The sequence below is a fragment of the Trachurus japonicus genome, chromosome 16, assembly GCF_045865225.1.
Source record: "Trachurus japonicus isolate A0001 chromosome 16, Traja_1.0".
NCBI lineage: Eukaryota > Metazoa > Chordata > Actinopteri > Carangiformes > Carangidae > Trachurus > Trachurus japonicus.
In genome coordinates, this window is record NC_140922.1 from 5,156,526 (window position 1) to 5,179,151 (window position 22,626).

The 22,626-nt window shown below is 43.7% G+C and overlaps 1 protein-coding gene across 1 annotated transcript in view; it reads left to right on the top strand.

The window, feature by feature from the left end:
• Positions 1 to 22,626, top strand: part of thsd7ab (thrombospondin, type I, domain containing 7Ab) — a 204,359-nt gene that overhangs the window by 99,632 nt on the left and 82,101 nt on the right. Inside the window, exons 9-10 of the mRNA XM_085803520.1 lie at positions 3,809 to 4,055; positions 22,181 to 22,296. Of these exons, the coding sequence (XP_085659646.1) occupies positions 3,809 to 4,055; positions 22,181 to 22,296 (363 nt within the window). The remainder of the gene's footprint in view (positions 1 to 3,808; positions 4,056 to 22,180; positions 22,297 to 22,626) is intronic.

Here is a 22,626-nt window from a genome sequence, read left to right on the forward strand (position 1 = left end):
TGCAGCGATATCAGGGCTGCAGGAAAATATTGATCAGTGCATCATATATCTCTTCAATCAATGCCAGACAGAGTGAAACAGCTTAATGCCTAGCTGTAGACAATATACACATGAGTGTGTGAGGTTAAAGAGGCCCTGTACTTCTCCATAGGTGATGGAGAATGCCTGAGAGATGCTGATCAGCACGCTGCCTCCTACTGTGTGACAGAAATCTCAGGCTCATCTCTAATTAACAAGTTCAGTTTCATTTTCACCTAGTTATCTGGAGAAAAAAAAAAAAAACAAACGTCCATTTTGCTGCTCAGAGCATCTGTACTTACTTTACAACAGGTGACTATTTAGTGCCGTGTGCGGTTGGCTGTGTATCAGTAGTACGAGTTCATTTTGAGTTCATTAGTAATTTGATGTGAAACTGGCTGAGTCAAAAAAAAATTAAAAAATACACAGAGCACTCCCAACATCAAAACCAGTCACCTGTTTTAATAGCAGCTAATTGATAAGTGTTGTTTCCTGCACAACGTTAGATAAGATGAAGCTGATCAGATACAGGATTAATGGAATAAACACTTGTTGATGAGAACACACACGGCCTCTTCAACAAATTATTTTGGTCAAAAACAGAGTAGATATACTGAAAGCACTGATAAGTAAATGCTGGATTTATTTAGTGTCAGCGACTTGAGATAAAAAGTCATTTTAGATTGACAAAAAAATGAATAAATAGTGGGGAAAGCTATCTGTATTCAGAATGGAGTTTCTCGGCGGCTTAAATTGATTCTTTGGCAGCACCTGCTGAATATTAAAACGGCGCATGTCCAGCTCACACCTCCAAAGTTTCCAGGACTATTACTGAGTCAAGGGTTCTGGAAACAGCAGGTTCTAATACCGACCTTTAATCCCAGTGCCACCAAAGACAAAGACGAGTGTTGATGCTAAGAATGAACATGTGACTATGAAATGCGTTAACTATTAAGTACATTAAAGGTATAATATGTAGGAATTCCCCCCATCTAGCGGTGCGGCTGCATATCGGAAAGTATTCTTGATGTTGCATTCACATGAAATGGGGCAGACGTCAGACAGACAACAGACGCTGCATGTAACAGGATAAACAAGCCTCTATGTAAACAAGTGGTCCGCCAGCACGAGGCAAAACAATACAGGCGTGACAATATGTTGTCATGGTGATGTCATTTTGTTACCTGACCCACGTTTTACCGTCTTTCTCTGGTGGAGTAAAATGACATCCGGTTGGTTTGCCGACGGCCGTCTGCCTGACTGCACCTGAATGCAACACCAGTGCCTCCATCCTTCCTCACACTACACAGTGGTGACAGTTTTAACAGGCCGAGCCCACAGCTCCGCTGAGTTTCCGTGGTTACCTACGGTCACGATGCAACATGGCCGCCTCGGTTCGGTGCGTCGCCCACTTATGTATTTGTAACGACTTGTAACAACTCAGTCTAAGGTACCAGAAAGCTGTGATTCACCTTCAGTGAAATACGTATTTATGAAAGACATGTTTGATTTTTGCTAATAAAAAGCCAAATAAGTTACACACTGGGGCTTTAAACAGATAACTGAAGAAGATGGCTCAATGACATCACATGGGACCAGCAGCAGCCACGTATCAATCATGATGTCGCCTCAGGGAAACAAACTCTCCTGAAATTTTAAACAGGCTCCTTTATTGTTTATTTTAAATATTGTTTATTTAAGACCTCCTATGTCCTTGTGTGTAAGAGTACTTTTTAGGTCCTTGTGAAAAGTGTGTTTCAGAACATTAAAATCTGGCTATATCTTTTTATGAAGCTGCCACTGAGTGTAAGTGCTCAGGTTGGAGATGATTTATGGTTCCCTCCTACTTATGTCAATAAAATCCAGGTGCGCTTTGGCAAACACAGCTATTATGACTTTGTTCTGCGCCGCTAAGTTACACGCGCAAAGTGAAAAAAAGCTGCTGAAAGTGTCTCTTAAACAATAGAACTCTAGGAAAGTCTCACTATAAAGGCGCTTTAAAGTGTTAGAGTGCAGGTTCTATTCAGTGTGTTCCACAGATCCTGGAGTTTCAGGCAGAAAATAGGTTAACAGCAATTGTTCGACAGGTTGTGCTGGATTTAACAGAGCTTCTTACTGGAGGGAAAATGTGCTTAAGCCCCGAGTCTGAGCAGCAGATAACTCCAGACGTATCATAACTCCTGGCCTGGAGTCAGGATATTGATGATCATCAATGAGAAAGAAGTGCTTGACTTCACCACTACAACACGGTCCGAGTGGGTGAAGGTGTTAATTGTATATTTCTAGTGTCAATCACCCTGATGGAGGTGAAATAAACAGGTTTAGTCAGCTCGTGTTGTTGAGCTCCTGCTGGGGTCGACTGTTGACGTGGCAACGGTACAGTCCTCCTCAAACTGTGTCAGCGAGACGTTATTTATTATTTTCTAGTGGAGCCAAACGCCACAGTTCACTTCACACAGTCTTTATTAAGGACGACACTCAGGAGGGATCCTCAGCAAGAAAACAACAACAAACATATAGAGGAAGATAACACAGAAGCCCACATCAAACAAACCCCAAACATCCCACAATAATCAGATGTTTACATACAGGCTACAGCAGCAGTGGTTCACTCTGTAGATCAGATTTCATATTATTATCTGATGATTATCTCCTGACAAGGTTATTATATCACTTCTGTAGTAAACTGGTTTAAAATTAGCATTTATTTAGACTCATATCCAACATCTAACTTCCTGTCAGAGAAACACAGCTCTTCTCTTCTCTTCTCTTCTCTTCTCTTCTCTTCTCTTCTCTTCTCTTCTCTTCTCTTCTCTTCTCTTCTCTTCTCTTCTCTTCTCTTCTCTTCTCTTCTCTTCTCTTCTCTTCTCTTCTAGTAGGACAGGTAGTGTAAATACTGTGGGTTTATCAGAGCCTTCTATTCTGATGGTGAGAGTGAGTGAAGCAAAACAGTGTTTTGTCAGGAGTTTTGGACCATGAACCAAAAATAATGAACTGCCAGAGTTACTAAATGGAGCTGCAGAGTTGAGTGTTATCTGTGGGTGTGTATAGTGTTACTGAATAGTGTTGTAGTCAAGACCACCTCACCCGAGACCGGGTCAAAACCAAGACCAAGACAAGACAAAGACTTTGAGGGGGTCGAGACCAAGACCAAACCAATGACAAAAAAAACAATGCGAGACCATTTTCAAGACCATTATTGCATTCAGAGCCAGTCCTTATAATAATCATGTGTCTTGATAGTTACATTATTCCTCAGCTAAAAAGACAATATTATTTGATATAAAATCTAAACAATTGAAACAAAGTTTGGATTGAACAGAAGAACACAGAACAGAACCTGCTGAAGTCTCCTTCCACTGTTGACTCTGGTGACAGATGGTTACACAAGCAGATACTTTTGTAAATAATTTTAATTATCTTAAAGTTATTGAATTATATAGCATAAACCAAAGTGAGCAAGTGACAGAGACATTTAAAACACAGTTAAAACAGTTTAAAAAAGATGTCACTGCAGCTGTGGTCTTGACTGGTCTTGAGAAAAGTCCCTTGTCCAGCTCGACTTGGACCGAGACAAGACCAAGACCTTGAAAATTGGTCTCAAGACCGGTCTGGTCTCGAGCACTACAACATTAGTATGATGACTAACTTGTATCACATTAACTGTCTTTATTTGTCACATTCCTATAATTACAAAGTAGAACATGCAGTGATTGGTTTAGTGTTCGTTTCTCCAGATGTATCATCTTGTCCTGTTTAGATCCTCACCGTGTTCTGTCTTGTCTGCCAGGCGGCGCCCTGTGCCCCAACAGCAGTTCCCTTCAGGAGGTGAGGAACTGTAACGAACACGCCTGCACCGTGTACCACTGGCAGACGGGGCCGTGGGGCCCCTGCGCCGAAGACCCCTCGTCCTCGTCCCTCAACGCGTCCACGGGCGTCCGTGTCAGCGGCGACGGCCAGGGCCCCTGCTCCATGGGGATGCAGACCCGCAAAGTCATCTGCGTGCGCGTCAACGTGGGACAGGTGCCTCCCAAGAAGTAAGACATTCCACACGTTGTGTTTCTGTGGCTCCGCCTGCTTTGTCTGCCTATCAGCGGTGGTGCGTGTTTGCTTTTTACCAGCTGGGTCTGTGCCATAAATATGCGTGCAGGTTGCTTCTCCCTGCAGCGGTCATATTTAGACTTAGTGGTTATTTCCAGCCTCTCTGATTTGTAGGTGTATAACTGTGAAATCAGCTCCTGGAATATTGTGTCAGAGTGAAAATTGCTCACTTCTTAGAAGTAAGAACTCACTCGCTTTGAGCAGTCGTTCTCCATCATGTGTCAGCGAGATCCAAGAGCAGCAGCGCTTTCATTTCAGATAAATCTCCACAACGGCCGATTTTGACTGATTTGGACACTTTTATCCAAAACGGGAGGAACTAATCAGAGAAATCTAGAGGTGGGGATCGACGAGCAGAAGACAAGGGCTTCGGCTGCTTTGTGATGATGATGTGAGATGGGGGTGAACGCGGGACAAGCTCCTCTCCCACTGCCGGGTCAAACACAGAACTGTGCAGCATCTGTTTGGATGAGCAGGCGAACAGAGGGAACGTTTCAAAGCTGCCAACACAAGTATTCTTTTGTGTGTGTTTACTTGAAAGGACGGCACTGGTTGAAGTGTCCACGGCGAGCACGAGTGGCACACACACACACACACACACAGACATGGACGCGTTTGTGATTTTGAGAGCGTGCGAGATTAAAAAAATAAAAGGACGAGTCAGGAAGTGAGCGACAGATGAAAGAGACAGAAGTGGTGGGAAGCAAAGTGACAGAAGCAGAGTAAAGCGAGGAATAAAACAAGGAGACGCTGACAAAGCTGGAGAAGTGAGCCGAGCAGGCTCTACGTGAAGTTACCTCGCAATTCATATCTTCCCAGCGCAGGCGACCACAGATAAATAAATAATCTCTCCGTCCCTGTAAGCCTAATTAACCCTGCCATTTTAGGCTCTGGTAATTTCTCATTGATGATAATGACAGTAATTAAATGGGATTGATACTTTAAGGCAATTTAATCATGAGACAGATGAGAGACGAGATGTTTGTGGTTAACTCTGAAAGACCACACTGCAGGAGGCAGATTCAGAATGTGCCAACTAGTTTGTTTTTTTGTTGTTGTTGTTTTTTACTTTAAAGGAGACACATTCTGTCCCCTTTCTACAAGTTAAAATAGTTCCCAGGTGTCTTAAAGACATGTCTGTGACATGCTTTGGTCAAAATCCCCCAAGGATCAAACATCACAGCTCTTTTCATCCTCTCTAAACAGCCCTGTTCAGAACGGCTGGTTTCAGTGCCTGTCCCTTTAAATGCAAATGAACCACTGCTTGCCCCGCCCCTTCTACTGGTACCAGGTAGGGGTGGGATAAATTCAAAAACTAGTTACATCACTGGAAGACAACTGGGGGAACAGCTCATAAAACCACAGGGATTTTAATAGGAGTGCCGAAAATAATCGATTCAAAGATGCATTGAGATTCTTAATTGGACTCTGAATCGATGCAGTTATGTCACATAATCGATTTTTTAAATTCAAACAATGAATTCCTGAGACAGAATTTGGTGGCGGCCACCACCGCTAACCAGCCACCAGGTCACAAGTTTGTTTTCTCCGGGATTTTTATGCATTTATTTTGAAAGGACAGCTGGAGAGAGCGTGAAAGGGGGGAACAACACGCAGCAAAGGGACTGACGGGTGGAATCAAACCCAGGGTCGCTGCAGCAGGCATGCTCTACACAGTGAGATGTAAGCCACCCGCGTATTTAATCAGACATTTCGAGTGTTTCAGTGACAGTGAGCAGCCGCTACTTCACTAATGCCACCGCTGCTTCACAGGTTGGAGCAGAGTCGGGCGTACTGTGCGCACAGTATGGACGTGTCGGGCGGACGTCCACTTTGGGTCCGCATTGAGTCCAACTCGAGTACAACCAGACTACACAGCTGTTAAATGATTGGCTGTTTGCCTGTCACTCATAGCATTCAGGATGTTTCAATGTCCCACATCCTTGAGTTTTACACTGCTGACTGTGTGGCAACAGAAAATTGAGGATGTGATGCATCGAGATGCATCGTATCGAATCGAACCGAAACGTAGACTGGTGAATCGTAATCAAATCGAATCGTGAGGCCAGTGAAGATGCACACCACTAGATTTTAACCTGGATTTTTTTTGTCAATTCTCACATTTTGGTGGCCGGAAGCGAAGCCAAACACCCTAATACATGTTAAAGAGCCTTCAAAAAGTGATATCTCCATAATATGTCCTCTTTAACATCCATGGGGAAAGTTCGTCTCTGGCCTGGTGTCAATTACTCCACGACTGCAGGTAAAGGAGAGGATCTGTCTGTGTCGTGTTCTGTGCAAACAACACTCAGAGCAGACGGATTTATCCCTCACACAAAAAAAGGGATCTCCTAATGTGTGTTCTCCTCAGTTCAACGTGTTCCCTTCAGCCTCTCACATTAGACCAGGAGATTCTTCTTCCTCCCGTATCACCGCCCCACCCCGGGCGTCGTTATCGGGGAGGAGAGGACGGGAACATAAATAATTTAAAGGGTCGGGGTGCGTTGTGTACGAGGCAAATGTGATTCGCAGGGAACAGCACCGGATAAAATGAAGATTAATGTCCAGTTCAGTGGCGGCTGGTTCAGCAGCTGACCCAGACGCAGCAGCTGCACTTATCAGGCTGCAGGAGACAGGTCCAAGTCCAGGACGTCTCCTCTTTTACTTTTTAAACAGCACAGAGACAAACACAGGAGCAGCAGCACAAGATGTTCCAGTCAATTTGACTTTTTTTTTTTTTCTACTGGTCTGTAACTATATAAAAATGATAATATGAATAATAACACAGCCATTTGAAATCAGGTCAAAAGAGCAACATGCAACAGAGTCTCTAATGAGGAGTGAAAAGAAGAGTGGACTCCCATCAGCACCGACTCACCCACTCAGCAGGTGTAGCTGTGACTGACCCCGGCCTCACAGACATCAAGGTCACTCACTTGATTTCAAATGATCCCAGAGCTGTTTTCAACCCTAGCACCATTTAATAAGGAAATATTTTTTCTGTCCCTTCTGCGAAGTGCATTTTCCACAGAACATCTTCGGTATCTCATCTTGTTGTTATTGTCATTTTTTTTGCCTGTAATGGATGAATCAGTATGGTGCAGCTGTGCTAAGAGAAACCCACACAGTCTGTTGGACCAGATACGTAAACACATCCCCACTTTCCAAACCACCTATTTGAAGGAAAAACTGCAAAGTATCAGTCAGACTGTTCATCATAAAGCTGTTGGGGTTTGAAGAGCTATTTCACAAATTTCGAGCTGCTGCACTTGCCGTGTTTGTGTGTGGGTGGAGTTTTTAGGTTTTCAGCTGGTCGGTCAGTTCACAGTCTTGGTCAAAAATAGCTCAACAACTCCTGAGTTGCCATCAGATTTGCAGAGACATTCATGGTCCCCAGAGGAGGCTGAGTCACTCTGACTGTAGACGTGCCAGGAACACAAGAGAAGACGACTGACTAGATGGATTGGAAAGGAAATGGGAACAGACATTCAAGGATGTCAGATAATTTATCCAAATGTCTTTGGTTTTTTCCTGTAGTTTCTCCACCAGGTGAATGTGTGTTGTTAGTGAACCCTCTCACTCTGATGCAGAGCCTGTGTGTAAGAGCAGGCCGGCTGCTGATCCTGACCCGGGCTGGCACTTCAATTACCGGCCACCATGAACACAGTTTGCATCGAGCAGGGCTTCCTACGGTGGCCCAGAGGGCTCGATACACTGCAGCTTAAGAAAAACGCATGCAAAGACACAAACGTGCTGCAGATTTAAAAGCATTTGACAACATGTTTGTGCATTTGTGTGCATGGTTTTTTTTTTTTCTAAAGTTGTGTGCTGAGATCTCAGTGTCACCGTAGCAACTGGCACTAAAATAACTAGACCAACCACAACAACCTGGAGAAGTAATGAGATTCCATCATCATTAGCTGTTCTTGTACCGAGTTTAGTGTTGATTAGTGAATGTCAACATGCTATCACACTAATCTAAGACAGAACTACAGAACATCACATTTGATTAATCAGCTCATTAACTTTCAGCATGTTATCGTGTTAAAGTTAGCATTAGCTCAAATGGCTCCATCCTGTTGTCCTGATGAGGGCCAGGTAACATGAACATTAAGCCTGGTGCAGTGGAGAAGCTTCACCTCCAGCCTCTCAGCCGTCAGTCCTTCAGCATCACCTCTTGACATTATTGGTGTTAATCCATCCAGAGGGATGGATGAAGCTGTTGGTAGAGTCCTCAGGTTATTACTGTCTGGAGGAGCAGAGAAGAAAACTAATCTGCTGTGTGTTGTGTGTTGTGTGTTGTGAGTTGTGTGTTGTGAGTTGTGTGTTGTGAGTTGTGCGCGTTGCTCCAGCCGTTTAAGACAGGGGAGAATTGTCCTCGGATTTTACGTAACTGGTAACTCTTGATGACTGAACGAGAGTCTGTGCTTGGATTCAGGGATGGACCTTCTACATCAGCACTGTGTGGCAGTCATTTACTGTAACCACACTGCTCAACTATAAGGTGCCGTTAAAGCTTAGAAGGAAAGGATGGATGTATAGATAAATGAATAGGTAGGTAGGTAGATAGATAGATAGATAGATAGATAGATAGATAGATAGATAGATAGATAGATAGATAGATAGATAGATAGATAGATAGATAGATAGATAGATAGATAGATAGATAGATAGATAGTGCAGAATGCAAATAAACTGTATAGTGTGTCCTCTGCCTGGTGGGTGAGGGCGTAGTGAAAGGTGGACAGTAGTTTATCCAGGGCAGTTTATCACAGGGGAGTCCTGCTCCCTGTCCATCACTGACCCCCCCCCCTCACTGCTCTGTCTAGATGCACAGCTTCTTTTTTCTTGCTGCTAAAAAGGCAGCTCAAACATCAGCATTGTCATATTGAAGGAGCGGAGCCTCTTTGAGAAGTAGAGAGGTCTTGACCCCCTCCACCTCCCTGGACTTTAATAGACAAAAAAGTGACAAAGTTAAATGATCCGCTATGATCTGGAGAGGAAGTGTGTATCTGTCATCACAGGCTCAGCGTCTGTCCGCCTGCAGCAGAAAGACAGACACAGACTGACAGATAGTGTGACTGCTGTCAAACAGGAGGCTGAGGCTTGTTTTCACCTGCCTTCATGGACCGCTGGTGCTGTCCATGGTGCTGAAGACGCTGCTCTTATTCTGCCCTGCCTCAGCCTCTCTTATTACATCCTTCTTGTCAGCGCTCTGACTGTTGCAACCCATACTGAGATGTTTGTTCAGAGTCTTGAGGTGGGTTTTCATCAGGCCACGGTCGCTGGCGGGAGCCCAGTCACGGGCTGTGAGCCAGATCTAGAGAAAAAAGCATCTCTGGATGTAGAACGCTGCTCTTTTATTGTAGCTGGGAACACATAAAAAATGTTCTGCTTCTTCCCCCGAGCTCACACACACACAATCACAAAGCCCTCATGGGGAAGTGACTTTGCCTCTTGAACTTGCAATGACAAATGTTGCCACCATGATGGGCCTTATTAAGTTGATTGCCAATTAGCAGCATTTGTCTGCTATGAGAGAGCTCTGGCAATCAACACTTTGATAAGCATGTCCTCAAAGCAACATGAGACGGTGAGCAGAGCAGGAAGAGGCCAAATCAGCGCAACACAACATGCATGACAAAACAAAAACAAGTAAAACTTGAATATGTTGACAGGCACAAGTTTGAAAATATGACGACAGCATGCGATGAACACAAACCACAACAAGTCAAAGAGCTGAAAGGAACAAAGGACGGTCATGATGTAAGGGTCGAAAATCCATGATGTTGCAGTGTTTGACTGTGTTGTTCAGAACACTGTTGGTTTCCAGGCTCTAACCCAGATGATGAAGCTCCCTGAACCTTAAAGGGATAGTTCAACATTTTGGCAAATTGGCTCATTGCCATAATCCCTATAGTTTTAGCAGTAGGTTCGTTACCTTTAATTGATGGTGCAAGCTATTTTTAGAACGGCGGAGCAGAGCCGAGAGCTGCTTAGAGCAACGCTACAGAAACTAATGGGACTTCTTGGTTTTCCTCATCAAACTCATCAAATACACAATCCTACAACTCCAAAACGCTCTGGTGGACAAGTTGTGACCTGCACATTCACCACGCTATGAGATAATAACACAACGTTACCAGACAGAGTTGTTTTAGAGGTAAATTCATGCAAAACCGCTGATGCACCCCGTCGGGGGCAGTTTTTCAGCAAGCAGTCTCTGCATTTACCTCGAAAACAACTCTGTCTTGTAACGTTGTGTTATTATCTCATAGCGTGGTGAATGTGCAGGTCACAACTTGTCCACCAGAGCGTTTTGGAGTTGTTGGATTGTGTATTTCATGAGTTTGATGAGAGAAACCAAAAAATCCCATTCGCCTCCGTAGCGTAGCTCTGAGCAGCTCACGGCTCTGCTCCGCCGTTCTAAAAATAGCTTGCACTCACAAATAAAGGTAACGAACTAAGACTATAGGGATTATGGCAATGGGCCAATTTGCCAAAATGTTGAACTATCCCTTTAACAAAGCAATCAGGTTCCTCTGTAGTCTTAAACACCACCACAGTGCTGTCTTCTCACTGCTTTTCACTGGTGACTCTGACAACTGTCATTACAGCAGCCAGGAGCTAAAGAAGCATGTGTCATCAGTGTGACCCTGCAGAGGTTAAAGCAGTCAATCAAGACTGATTAAGCCTCTCGGTCGGCAGGTGAAACGTCTTCAAGTATCTATAATCAAGTCCAGTTGCCCTCTAGTCAGCTCCAATCAAGGGTAACAGGGCGACTGAGAATCTTCACTGACTTTAATGACTCTCCTCCTCCAATGAGGACGTCCACTTGTCGTCCTAGAGGGATTAGATATTTTGTCATTTGATTTTAGGGAGATGCTGGTGTAATAGCACTCACAGTGACGGCACTATTTAGTAGAAGTAGTGTTGTTGTGTATAAACTGCAGTCTGTCTATTTTGTCTCATCCTGTAAATTTGACTGACAGCACTGGCCTGTGTCCCAGACTCAGCACCGCTTAAAAGCAGCAAGCTCAGAGGCAAACTCCAAAAAGGCCACATCATCAGTTCCCAGTTTAGAGGGGAAAAAAAGGAAAAATATATGTAGAAAATAATAGAAAAGAATACATAGTGACTGCCTGGACACACAAGCATATCAAGGGAAATATAATGACAAACTGCATTTGTGAAAGTGAACAGTGGTCCGTAGCTGACAGTACCAGCCAGTCTCTGTGGTACCGAGAGTGAAGACAACATAGATTTGCTTTTATTTGCAATATATATTGTATTGACACACATACAGGACAGTTCAGCCCAGAGAGGATTCCTGTCTCCATGTAAACATTCTGCTTCTTCTAAATATGAATCGACAAACACTGAGGAGGATAAACTGGCCTCTCATTATTGCTTTGTACTTTCTGCAGCAGCACAAATCTGGAATGATGCACACAGGTCTGCAGTGACCGGTGATTCAGTGATTGACAGAAAAATCTAGCCGGTGATTCAGTGATTGACAGAAAAATCTGTCATTTAAAGGGATAGTTCAACATTTTGGCAAATTGGCACATTGCCATAATCCCTATAGTCATAGCAGTAGGTTCGTTACCTTTATTTGTCGGTGCAAGCTGTTTTTAGAACGGCGGAGCAGAGCTGCAAGCTGCTCAGAGCTATGTTACGTAGGCTAATGGGATTTCTTTGTTTCCCCTCATCAAACTCATCAAATACACAACCCGACAACTCCAAAACGCTCTTATCGACAAGTTGTAACCTGCACATTCACCACGTTATGAGATAATAATGGAACGTTATGAGACTGAGTTGTTTTTGAGGCAAATGCAGAGACTACTTGCCGGAAAACTGTCCCTGAAGGCAACGCGCATCAGCTGTTTTGTATGAATTTACCTTGAAAACAACTCGTAATGCTCCATTATCTCATAGTGTGGTGAATGTGCAGGTCACATCTTGAGCGTTATGGAGTTGTTGGATTGTGTATTTGATGAGTTTGATGAGGGAAACCAAGAAATCCCATTAGCCTCCGTAGCGTAGCTCTGAGCAGCTCGCGGCTCTGCTCCGCCATTCTAAAAATAGCTTGCACCGACAAATAAAGGTAATGAACTTACTGCTATGACTATAGGAATTATGGCAATGAGCCAATTTGCCAAAATGTTGAACTATCCCTTTACATGGGAACCATGCAAGTCTGGTCACTTTTTTGTGACTTTTTTGGTCACTTTTTTGTGACCAAAGGAAAACAAAGGAGCTCCCCCTACAGTTTTGGAGTGCATATTTTTACAAGACTGTAGTAGAAACTCACAGCTACCCCACAGCCCCGCCCCCCACCCCATGGATCGGAGGTGCTGATCTTTCAAAGTTGTTGTTTTTTTTTGCTAATAGATGCTAGGCAGAAGGCAGACAGCCTCCATTCTCCCTGTAACAAGTCACATAACCATCACAATTACTCCGAAGCTGCTTAATTAAGGAGAAAATCTTTCATAGTTCCTCTTTAAGGCAACAAAATGTAAAATATTTTTTCAGTTGAGCCCCTGAAACACAAGGACAACCCCTCCCTCTCCCATACGACAGTAAGATGACAAGAGTTAATGAGCGTTTTTCAATGAAGAGCGGAAAGCCAAGAGAATAATCAGCAGACGTATTGACAAAGTTTAGTACGTCGTATAAAACCGTGTTCTTCTTTCAAAGGATGTCCCTTTGTTTGGTGTGTGGACGGCGGCAGACAGCGGCGTCTGACCGAGGTCTGGTAGACGAAGGCGTGTGATGTCTCAGTCTCACCGCTGGCCCCTCGTGTCCTGTATGACTGCATCTGGATTCATTAAACTCCTCCACTCATTTATTCAGGATTTTCCTCCACTTTGCAGTAGAGTAAAGGTTACGGTCCGTCTTACAGGAAAATCTTTGATACCCTGTGTTCACCCAGGAGATTTGACAGAGCCTAATGGTACATGTCTCAGACTTACAGATGAAATGAACTTAAAGAATAAGGAATGAAACGGCTCTGGTTTCTCGGCCATCTGTTGCTGGGAGGCAGCGTTTCCTCTCCTGCTCTCTGCAGCCATTTCATACGGTTGTGTGTTTATTGTTGTTGTTTTTTCCCCCTCCTACCCTGCATGTCTTCATCCAACTGGCAGGTATTCTTGATCAGTGCACCCATGGGATCCCTATAGAACAAACAAACATGGCCGCCTGCACCCTGCATATGCAGATGTGCCCCGTCTCATTCACAGATGGATCTGAGCTGTCTTCCTCCAGCAGCCTCAGGCAGTGAACCTCACAGAGTGCATGTCACACACACACACACACACACACACACACACACACTGGCTGTCAGCGCCCAATAGAAACCACAGACACAACAGAGACAAGTATGTCAGTGCCTCGGGGTTGGGCTGCTATCATCCTATCGAGAAAGCTGTTGTGGTGTGAGGAAAAAACAAGAGCGTCTGCTTATTGATTCTGACAGTCTGCGTGCTGAATGCTACCAAATGTGTTTTTGTATAATCACATTGATGCTGTGGAATCTGTGAGAAAGAGAAGTGAATGATTCACGGCTGGGATGTTGGACCGGAGCTGTATTAAGCCCAGTCAATCATCTCCCAGTCGTGTTTCCTAATGGAGGTCGTGTTCGCTCCTTGTTTCTGACTCTGATAGATACATAGCTGAGACAGAGGCCACAGACACCACTGAAAGGCTCCTTGAAGAACTGCAACTTCTTTATGCTAAATTAAACAAATGATGTTCATGTTTTGTAGTCCGTAATTTTAATAATGAAATTAATTAGGCCTTATCTTTTCCCACCAGACCTTCATTTCTGTGTGTCTTGCACTCCTTTAAAACTACTGACAGTTCTTTTCTTTGAATCTCCTCTCTTCATCCCGCTCAACCATCTGCTCATTTTTCTTTGCTCAAAAAAGGAGACAAAAAAAGAAGAGCAGGCTCTCACTGAACAGATTACTCACCGCGCTAATAGCAGCAAGCAAAACATGAGTATTAGCCCGGCTGCTCGTCTTAATGTCGCGCTTGGGGACAAGCTCCCAGTTCAGTGTTGTGTACGTGTCTGTGCTCCGCTACAATTCATGACATTTAAAGATCATTATGAGATTGTGACACTGACTGGAACCGGCGAGTCAGTTAAAACCACACGCTATTAGTGGGTGGCTTCATTCATTTCAGTGCGGTGCCTTTCCACAGTGATAAACACACAAATGGATAATAGAGAATTGTGCAGTTACGATAAAATACCCCAAGCTCCTTGTAAATAATCTTTTTTTTCTCTCTTCAAACAAACAATAAAAACAATGTGACAAGGAAAAGATAAAAGAATTTAATATCGCAGACAAAGAATTACAGCAGGAGAAATAAAGCAGCCCAGCAACAAAAATATACACATAATAAAAAATGCATAAATGACAATATAGTATTACAGCTACTGTAGCTCTCACGCCCCCACGGACAGTCTCCTAGCCAAACATTGTGCTGGAAGTATTCTGGCTGGTATTGTGTTTCTGCCAACAAACATGGCCTGTTTCTCTCCCTGAAAAACTGGAATTTAATTGGATTTTAATCATTGAAATTTGGATAATACCCATCATTAGTGGGGCTACAATATAATTAGAGTAAAAGGCGAGCCTCTACCCGCCGAGGGAAAAAAACCTGCCATGAGTCAACTCAGGGGCCGGTGTGTGAAACACTTTAAACACACAGGTTGGTTACCGAGGAGACAGCAGTAAACCAAAAGAAAAGGAGCCGTTCTAAATGTACTGTAGGCATCAGACATGGAGACTGTCCACACAGCTGTTTTTGTCCTAAACTGATCTGATCTCAGTTCCTCCAGGAGTCCTGCTGTAAAGCGGGATGAGGTTTCTTGACTGTGATGATGTGGGTTCTGCTCTCAGGTCAGATTAGATCCCTAAAACCTTAACATGTATATACTATAACTAGTACTTACTTAAATACTTAAATACTTACTTAATAATCTCCTTTTAAATACATGTAGCACTTAATATTTACACTATGATTCCTCCTGCACTGGAGCTTCTGGTGTTCCTGACTTGTAAACCAATCCATCCATCCACAGGATTAACTGCTTATCTGTGCATGGTGGTTCAATCCCAGCTGAGGGCAGAATACACCCTGGACAGGTCGCTCATATATAAAGATATACAACTCTCACAAACTCACATTGGCTCCTGTAGAGGCCAGAGAACCTGGAGAGAACCCACAGACACAGGGAGAACATGCAGACTAACACCTGTAAGAAGATCTGGTTTGCACACACATTTGTTGATGAATGTGCATTGTCCCAACTCAATAAATAAATAAATGAAATGAAATGAAATTGAACACACAGCACAGAGAACACCTTGTGCAGTCAATAAATAGATTAAACATTGTTTGTACATAGAAAAAGTACATTCACATGCGTTTTCCCTTTCTATAGTAACAAATTAACAAATCAAGGTAACACTTTATAATAAGTACACACTGTTAAGTATTAGTTAAAGGGATAGTTCACCCAAAATTGAAATTTCACTCATTATCTACTCACCCTCATGTCGACTGGGGAGGGCTGGGAGAAGTTTCAGAGTCCTCCATGGCTTCTCTGAGTTACAGCGGGGCTCCGTGCAGCACTGCATGTCCATATAACGGTTGCAAATGGATACCAACTGTCTTCGTAACAAAAAGACACACCAAAAAACATCCAAATACCTCCATAGTGCTCGTATGTATTGTCTTGTATTGAAGCCCCAAAATATGAAATTGTTCCAAAAAAAATTAGATAAGTCTATATTTCAGGCTTGTTTGTAGCGGAAGCTCCTCTTCCTGTCCGTCCAAATCTCGCGAGATTTGTGCCGGCGTCAGTGCGATTACTGACGCCGGCGCAAAGTGTTACCTAAATCAAAACATATTCATATAGTAATGGCTGCTGTTTCATCCTGCATTTTGCCACAGTGAGCTCGTCCTGAATGAAGAAGCTGTTAGTGACTGGTGAGAGTGAGAGGCAGCTCTCCACTGTGGCTGTGGTGTCCAGGGACGCAGGTTAAACTGTGATTCACCAATCAGCTTCCTGCTCCATTTAACAATGTGATTCAGAGAATCCCCGTTCTGTAAAGACGGGTTTCCAAAGCACAAGGCCGCAGAGAAACACAAAGTCAATTCAACAAAAGCTCAGTAGAACAAGGTCGACACAGGAAACAGCAGACACAACAAACCTGACACAACACGGTATCACTGACTTCTTGAAAGCTCAATTTTGTGTTAATAATGGTGGCACAGTATCTATGAAGTACAGTCACAACAGTGACCTGCACAACAGGTGGAGCACACAGCAGCCCACAGACAACAGAGCCCACTGTGTTAAAGGAGACATATTCTGCCCCCTTTCCACAAATTAAAATAGTTCCCAGGTGTCTTAAAGACATGTCTGTGACATGCTTTGGTCAAAATCCCCCAAGGATCAAACATCACAGCTCTTTTCATCCTCTCAAAACAGCCCTGTTCAGAACGGCTGGTTTCAGTGTCTGTCCCTTTAAACGCAAATGAACCACTGTTTGCCCCACCCCTTCTACCGGTCCCAGGTAGGGGTGGTATTATGCTAATTTGAGTCCTAGTTACATCACTGGAAGACAACTGAGGGAATTCTCACATTCTGGGGTCCGGAAGGCAAGACAAACACCCAGATATATGTTAAAGAGCCTTCAATATGTGATTTCCATAATATGTCTCCTTTAAAACAGTTCTGATGAAACACAACCATTGATATCCTGTTTAAATTCCATAGCACATCAAACATAGACTTTACAATTACCACGGTCGAACTGATGATGACACAGGGCGATAAGTATCAAAAACATTAACAAGCAGATAAAGAACTTATTCCATCCGTCTTAAACTTTGTTTATCCTGCAGAAACAAAACTAATACCATACATGAAGGGAGGTGGAGAGAGAGTTTGACTGTACAAACTGGAGAAAAAGAACAATTATGCATAAAAGTTAATGAAAAGGATAAGTGAAATGAGTCTTCAACTACTGCCTGATAAAAGATTTTAAAAAAGGTATATGAGAGAGAGAGACAAAGATCGTAGTTGAAGGCTCATTAGATGAAGGAGGCAGGATGTTAGGGTCCAGTAAGAGACTGTATTCATGCGTGGAAATAAAAAAATCAATGTTGACTGCTGGTAGGATGTGAGCACTGCAGTCCCAGGTCTCCGTCAGTCACTCTGCATGTCCAGCTCTCCGCCCCGTCTCCACCCTCACCTCTGGGAGACAACAGTAATAATTCAATGGAATCCAGGAGAAACTTTTTATTTTCCCCTGTCAGCAGAAACGTAAACAGAGGTTGAGCGAGGCGTTTGAACCCACAATCAATGCCGTTGTCTCTCCGGTGAGGACCAACTCTGCCAGAGCTGGTGTGTGTGTGTGTGTGTGTGGAGGTGTAGACTCAGGAGGTGAAATCTAAAACGCAAGCAATCTGCACTTCACAGTCTCCTGAGGTTCGGGTTTTGGTATTCAGAGCGCGTTCTCCGGCTTCAAAGGCTAAAGTCGAGCTGTATTTTTAAACCGCAGTGTTTTTAACTAAATGGGAATATACTTTTACCGCACATATCCTTTCAAGATCTCACCGGAGCGCGAGAGTGCAGCTCATCCTCAGACGTTTATCATTTCTGAGTAGCACCAGGAGCAGAACAAGGTCAAAGGTTTAATCCCGTCTTTGTCGAACATCTCCTGGAGTCACAAGCATCTTATAGCATCAGCGCTCTGATCTGTCATGACGCGGACAGATGTTCCAACGTCTCACTCAAATCTTCAAGGAGAGGAGAACCAATAAATAAGAAATGTGACACGTGTATGAAGTATAAATAAGTCCTGCTGTATTTAACAAGTGAAAAATCTAACAGAATAGAGAAGTGTGAAAAGATATGGAAGAGCTCTACATGTGTCTGATATGAAATGTTCATGTTCCAGCACCTTCAGCTGTGAACTCTCCTCAGGTTCTTCCTTTATCCTGATAAGAAGCTGTTTGGTGAACTCACAGCACAGCAGAATCACTGGCTTGTTGTTGTGAGATGAACTTTTATGACACGAAATGAAAAGCGTTCATTTTTTATTAAATAAGTTTGGTTCTTGAACGTGCAGCTTTGATATCGGCCTCCTGCTTATTGCATTGCTGGTATAATAAACAGCCTCTCTCTCTGCTCTGTGTAGAAACTTTGATTGTATTTAGATATTGTAGATTTCTTTTGCACTTGTGTGTTTTCTTGTTTTCGCACCAGGTTTCCTGTGATTAAGAGCTTCCTGATCTCAACAGCCTGTAGAGTTAAAGGGGACATATTATGGAAATATCACTTTTAGCTCCTGGCTGCTGTAATGACAGTTGTCAGAGACACCAGTGAAAAGCGGTGAGAAGACAGCACTGTGGTGGTGTTAAAAGGGGACTTATTATGGAAATATCACTTTCTGAAGGCTCTTTAACATTTATTTGGGTGTTTGTCCCAAAAATGTGAGAATTTACAAAAAAATCTGTAATTATAAGGCTCTCTAGGTTGAAATCCATGTGGTTTTACAAGCTGTTCCCTCAGATGTCTTCCAGTGATGTAACTAGGATTCAAATTTGCATAATCCCACCCCTACCTGGGACCAGTAGAAGGGGCGGGGCAAGCAGTGGTTCATTTGCATTTAAAGGGACAGGCACTGAAAGCAGCCGTTCTGAACAGGGCTGTTTTGAGAGGATGAAAAGAGCTGTGATGTTTGATCCTTGGGGGATTTTGACCAAAGCATGTCACAGACATGTCTTTAAGACACCTGGGAACTATTTTAATTTGTGGAAAGGGGGACATGATATGTCTCCTTTAAAACAGATTCCTACACATGCTGAGACACATGCTTGTTCGGATGCAGATGCAGAACATGTAAATGTTTCCTCCCTGTGCTGTCTTTTTTTTTTTTTTTCTGGCTACCATTCACTTGTATGAAGACACCAGAGGATTTGTTCCATTCGAGAGGGATTTAGCTCTGTCTATTGGTATTAAAAATAAATCTCTCCTTGTGTCACTGTTACATTATTGCATTTTGCCTGTGAGGCTCCCTATCGCCCCCTCCCCACCCCCCATGATAACACCACTCTAACGAGTGCGGAGCGCCCAGAGGAGAGCGCGCTCCTTCTCAGCAACATTAAACCTGAACCCGGATGACGGCGGTGTCAGCCGTACGCGAGGAAACGGAGCGGCAACATCCGGCCTCCAGGATCAGATTACAAGATGTCTTGCAGCGGGTCCATCTCCACCTGTTTATCTGGGTCCAGGCGTATGCACAGGGGAGCCCAGGTGCTTCAATGACTGAAGATTAACTCTAACCCTTGTTGGAAAAACCCCGGCTTGACCCTGCTGTGAGCCATCAGAAGGATTAAAAAAACATGGGAGTTTGGGTCCTGATGCTGCATTTAACGTAAAGCATCCCGATACAGACCTGCTCAACATCTCCCATAATGCCTGTCTGCAGGGATACAACCACCTATTCTTTATATCTGCTGTCAGCCAGGTGGCATTCATCAGTCATAAACTGGATGTGATTACAGAAGGGTTTTTTTCCTCACTTTTTATTGCCCCAGATTGTGCCTCCAATAATTACATTCTGTATTCAAGCAATACCTGCACGGCTGCTGCGCCCAAACCCTCCACAGAGATATTTATTAAAGCCTGAGTGCAGGGTTTAGACTTCTGGCAGTCAACAATTTTAAATGTCAGTGAAGTCCTCACCGTGTGGAAGTCACGGAGGACAAGGTGATGTTTTACAGACCGACTCGCCTGGTGAGAGGGTGAACAGGAAAAAAACAACAACAAAAAAGAACATGTTGACCTTCAGTGACCAGAAATCACAACAACAACAACATGTAGGTGCTGTCACAGATCACACCTGATTACCTGTCCATGTGGTCACAGGAAGATGCTGCACCTGCTGATCGCCAAGATCAGGGGTGCAGATCCGATGTCAGGATTGGGGGGGGGCACAAAAGTGATTTTTTTTTTTTTTTTTGTCCGTATGCAACTCATAACATGCCACCATAAATCACAACTTGGTAGAGGCTCACCATATCATTCTAAAAGTCCTGCACAGGGAATCATTTATCGTGCTTACTAGGGCTGGGACGATATGCTTTTCTCCCGATTCGATTCTTCTACGATTTTTTGGATGGCGATTCGATTTAAATTGCGATTCTACGATATTGCCGATTCTCTCAATTTTTAGTCTGCATTTTTAACATTTATCTGCACACAAATACTGTAGGAGCCTAGAAATTAACATACTCCATTATAAAGTGAACTTAAACCCTTTTCCAAACCCTTTACTCTCTGTATGTAAAAAAAAAAAAAATCGATTTAAAAATCGTCAAAAAAGATATCGCGATATTTATGTGAATCAATTTTTTCTCCCACCCCTAGTGCTTACCTTTCTTGTTTATTTGTCCTAAACAACCAACAACGCATATCACTGCTGTTATATTAGTAAATTATAATTTTTTAGGGTCACCGGGAGGAGGCCCCGAGGAAGACCCAGGACACGCTGGGGTGACTACGTCACTCGGCTGGCCTGGGAACGCCTTGGGGTCCCCCCGGAAGAGCTGGAGGAAGTGTCCGGGGAGAGGGAAGTCTGGGGATCCCTGCTCCGACTGCTGCCCTCGCGACCCGGACTCGGATAAGCGGCGGACAATGGATGGATGGATGGATGGATGGATGGATGGATTTAAAAATCGTCAAAAAAGATATCGTAATATTTATGTGAATCAATTTTTTCTCCCACCCCTAGTGCTTACCTTTCTTGTTTATTTGTCCTAAACAACCAACAACGCATATCACTGCTGTTATATTAGTAAATTATAATTTTAAGGGTCTCGGACATGTAATGTCTACTCACATTCTTATCTTTCACCTCCCACCGACCTTCCCAGATCCCCAATTTTTCTCACCATCTTGCTTTTATCCCCGTGTATGGGACTGCTTTATACATGATTAATTCATATGGATGAATATGATATGAATCCTAAGATTGAGGGGGTCGTTTCTTTAACGCCTGCTGATGTCATCAGCGTCTGTGTAAGGAACTACTCATTCATGTGCATCGTAGTGGAGGAGACCAGAGATGGGATGTGGAGTCAGAAATACATTTGTCAAATATTATGTTCCACCATTTCAACCATTTGTTTTTAGATGTGAATCTAAAATGTGAAGATTGTGAAGACTGAAAATACATTTGTTCAATTTTGAATAATTTGGGGTATTTTTATTGGGGGGGACAATTCATGTTTTTCAGAAATTGGGGGGGGGGGGCGTGTCCCCCCCCGTCCCCCCTGGGATCTGCACCCATGGCCAAGATGCTCCAGATTACACACTGTACTGTATTCTCTCAGTCTGTAAAAACTCTGCTCAATGATCTTTTACTATGTGTCTTCATGAGTCCAATGAAGCGCCGAGCCAAGTGTATTGATATCATCAGTGTTAATAAAAGGCTGTTGCTGTATATCTTTATGGGTTGGGTGTTGGTGTCTTCTCCTGACGACACGTTCATCTCACTGTCATCTCACTGTCATGTGCAAAGCTTTTTTTTCTCTCTCTCTTGTTAACTTGCTGCTTCCTGTTGCTGCTCAGTAGAAACATGCCCACCACCAGACATATTTTTGGATTCATTTGAGAGTGAATTCACAGGTTCACTCTGCCACAGCTTGGAAATGAGCACAAATTCTGCTCCTCCAAAGAGCGGGGGGGGCGAGGTGCTCTTGTTAGGCAGCCGCTGATGTGAGTGTGATATTTACCTAAGGTGGTTTTTTACCCCGGCTTAGATTCAGTCATAATAACGGTCTTTTTGTGGAGGTTGAGTGTTCTTCTTGAAAATCCCCTGAAAGAGAAAAATCCGCTGCTGTATGTTGAGATAATTCAATGGTTCTGGCCCTCAGACCTTTTTCTGCTGTGGTGTTTTTGGTGATATGTCTGGGCCCCCCACGGAGTGACTCCACGGCCCCCCCGCTGTGTCTGTTTTCTGTTGCCTAGGTGTCCAGACGGCCCCCGGCCCAGCACGGTGAGGCCGTGTCAGCTGCCCTGCAAGAAAGACTGCATCGTGACCCCGTTCAGCGACTGGACAGCGTGTCCTGTTACATGTGACGCAGGTAAAAGAGGAGATGACTCAGCCTCAGACAGATCTCTGGGAAACTGACATGGTTATTAAAGGAATAGTTCACTCAAAATCGAAATTTCACTCATTATCTACTCACCCTCATGTCGACTAAGAGCTGTGAGAATTTTCAGAGTCCTCCGTTCCTTCTCTGAGTTACAGGGGGGTCGGCGCAGCAGTATTTGTCCATATAATGGTTGTCAATGGATACCAACTTTCTTCGTCCAAAAAGACACACCCAAAAACATCCAAATACCTCCATACTGCTCATCTGTAATGGCCGTCTTGTATTGAAGCCCCGACATGAGAAATTGTTCCGAAAAAA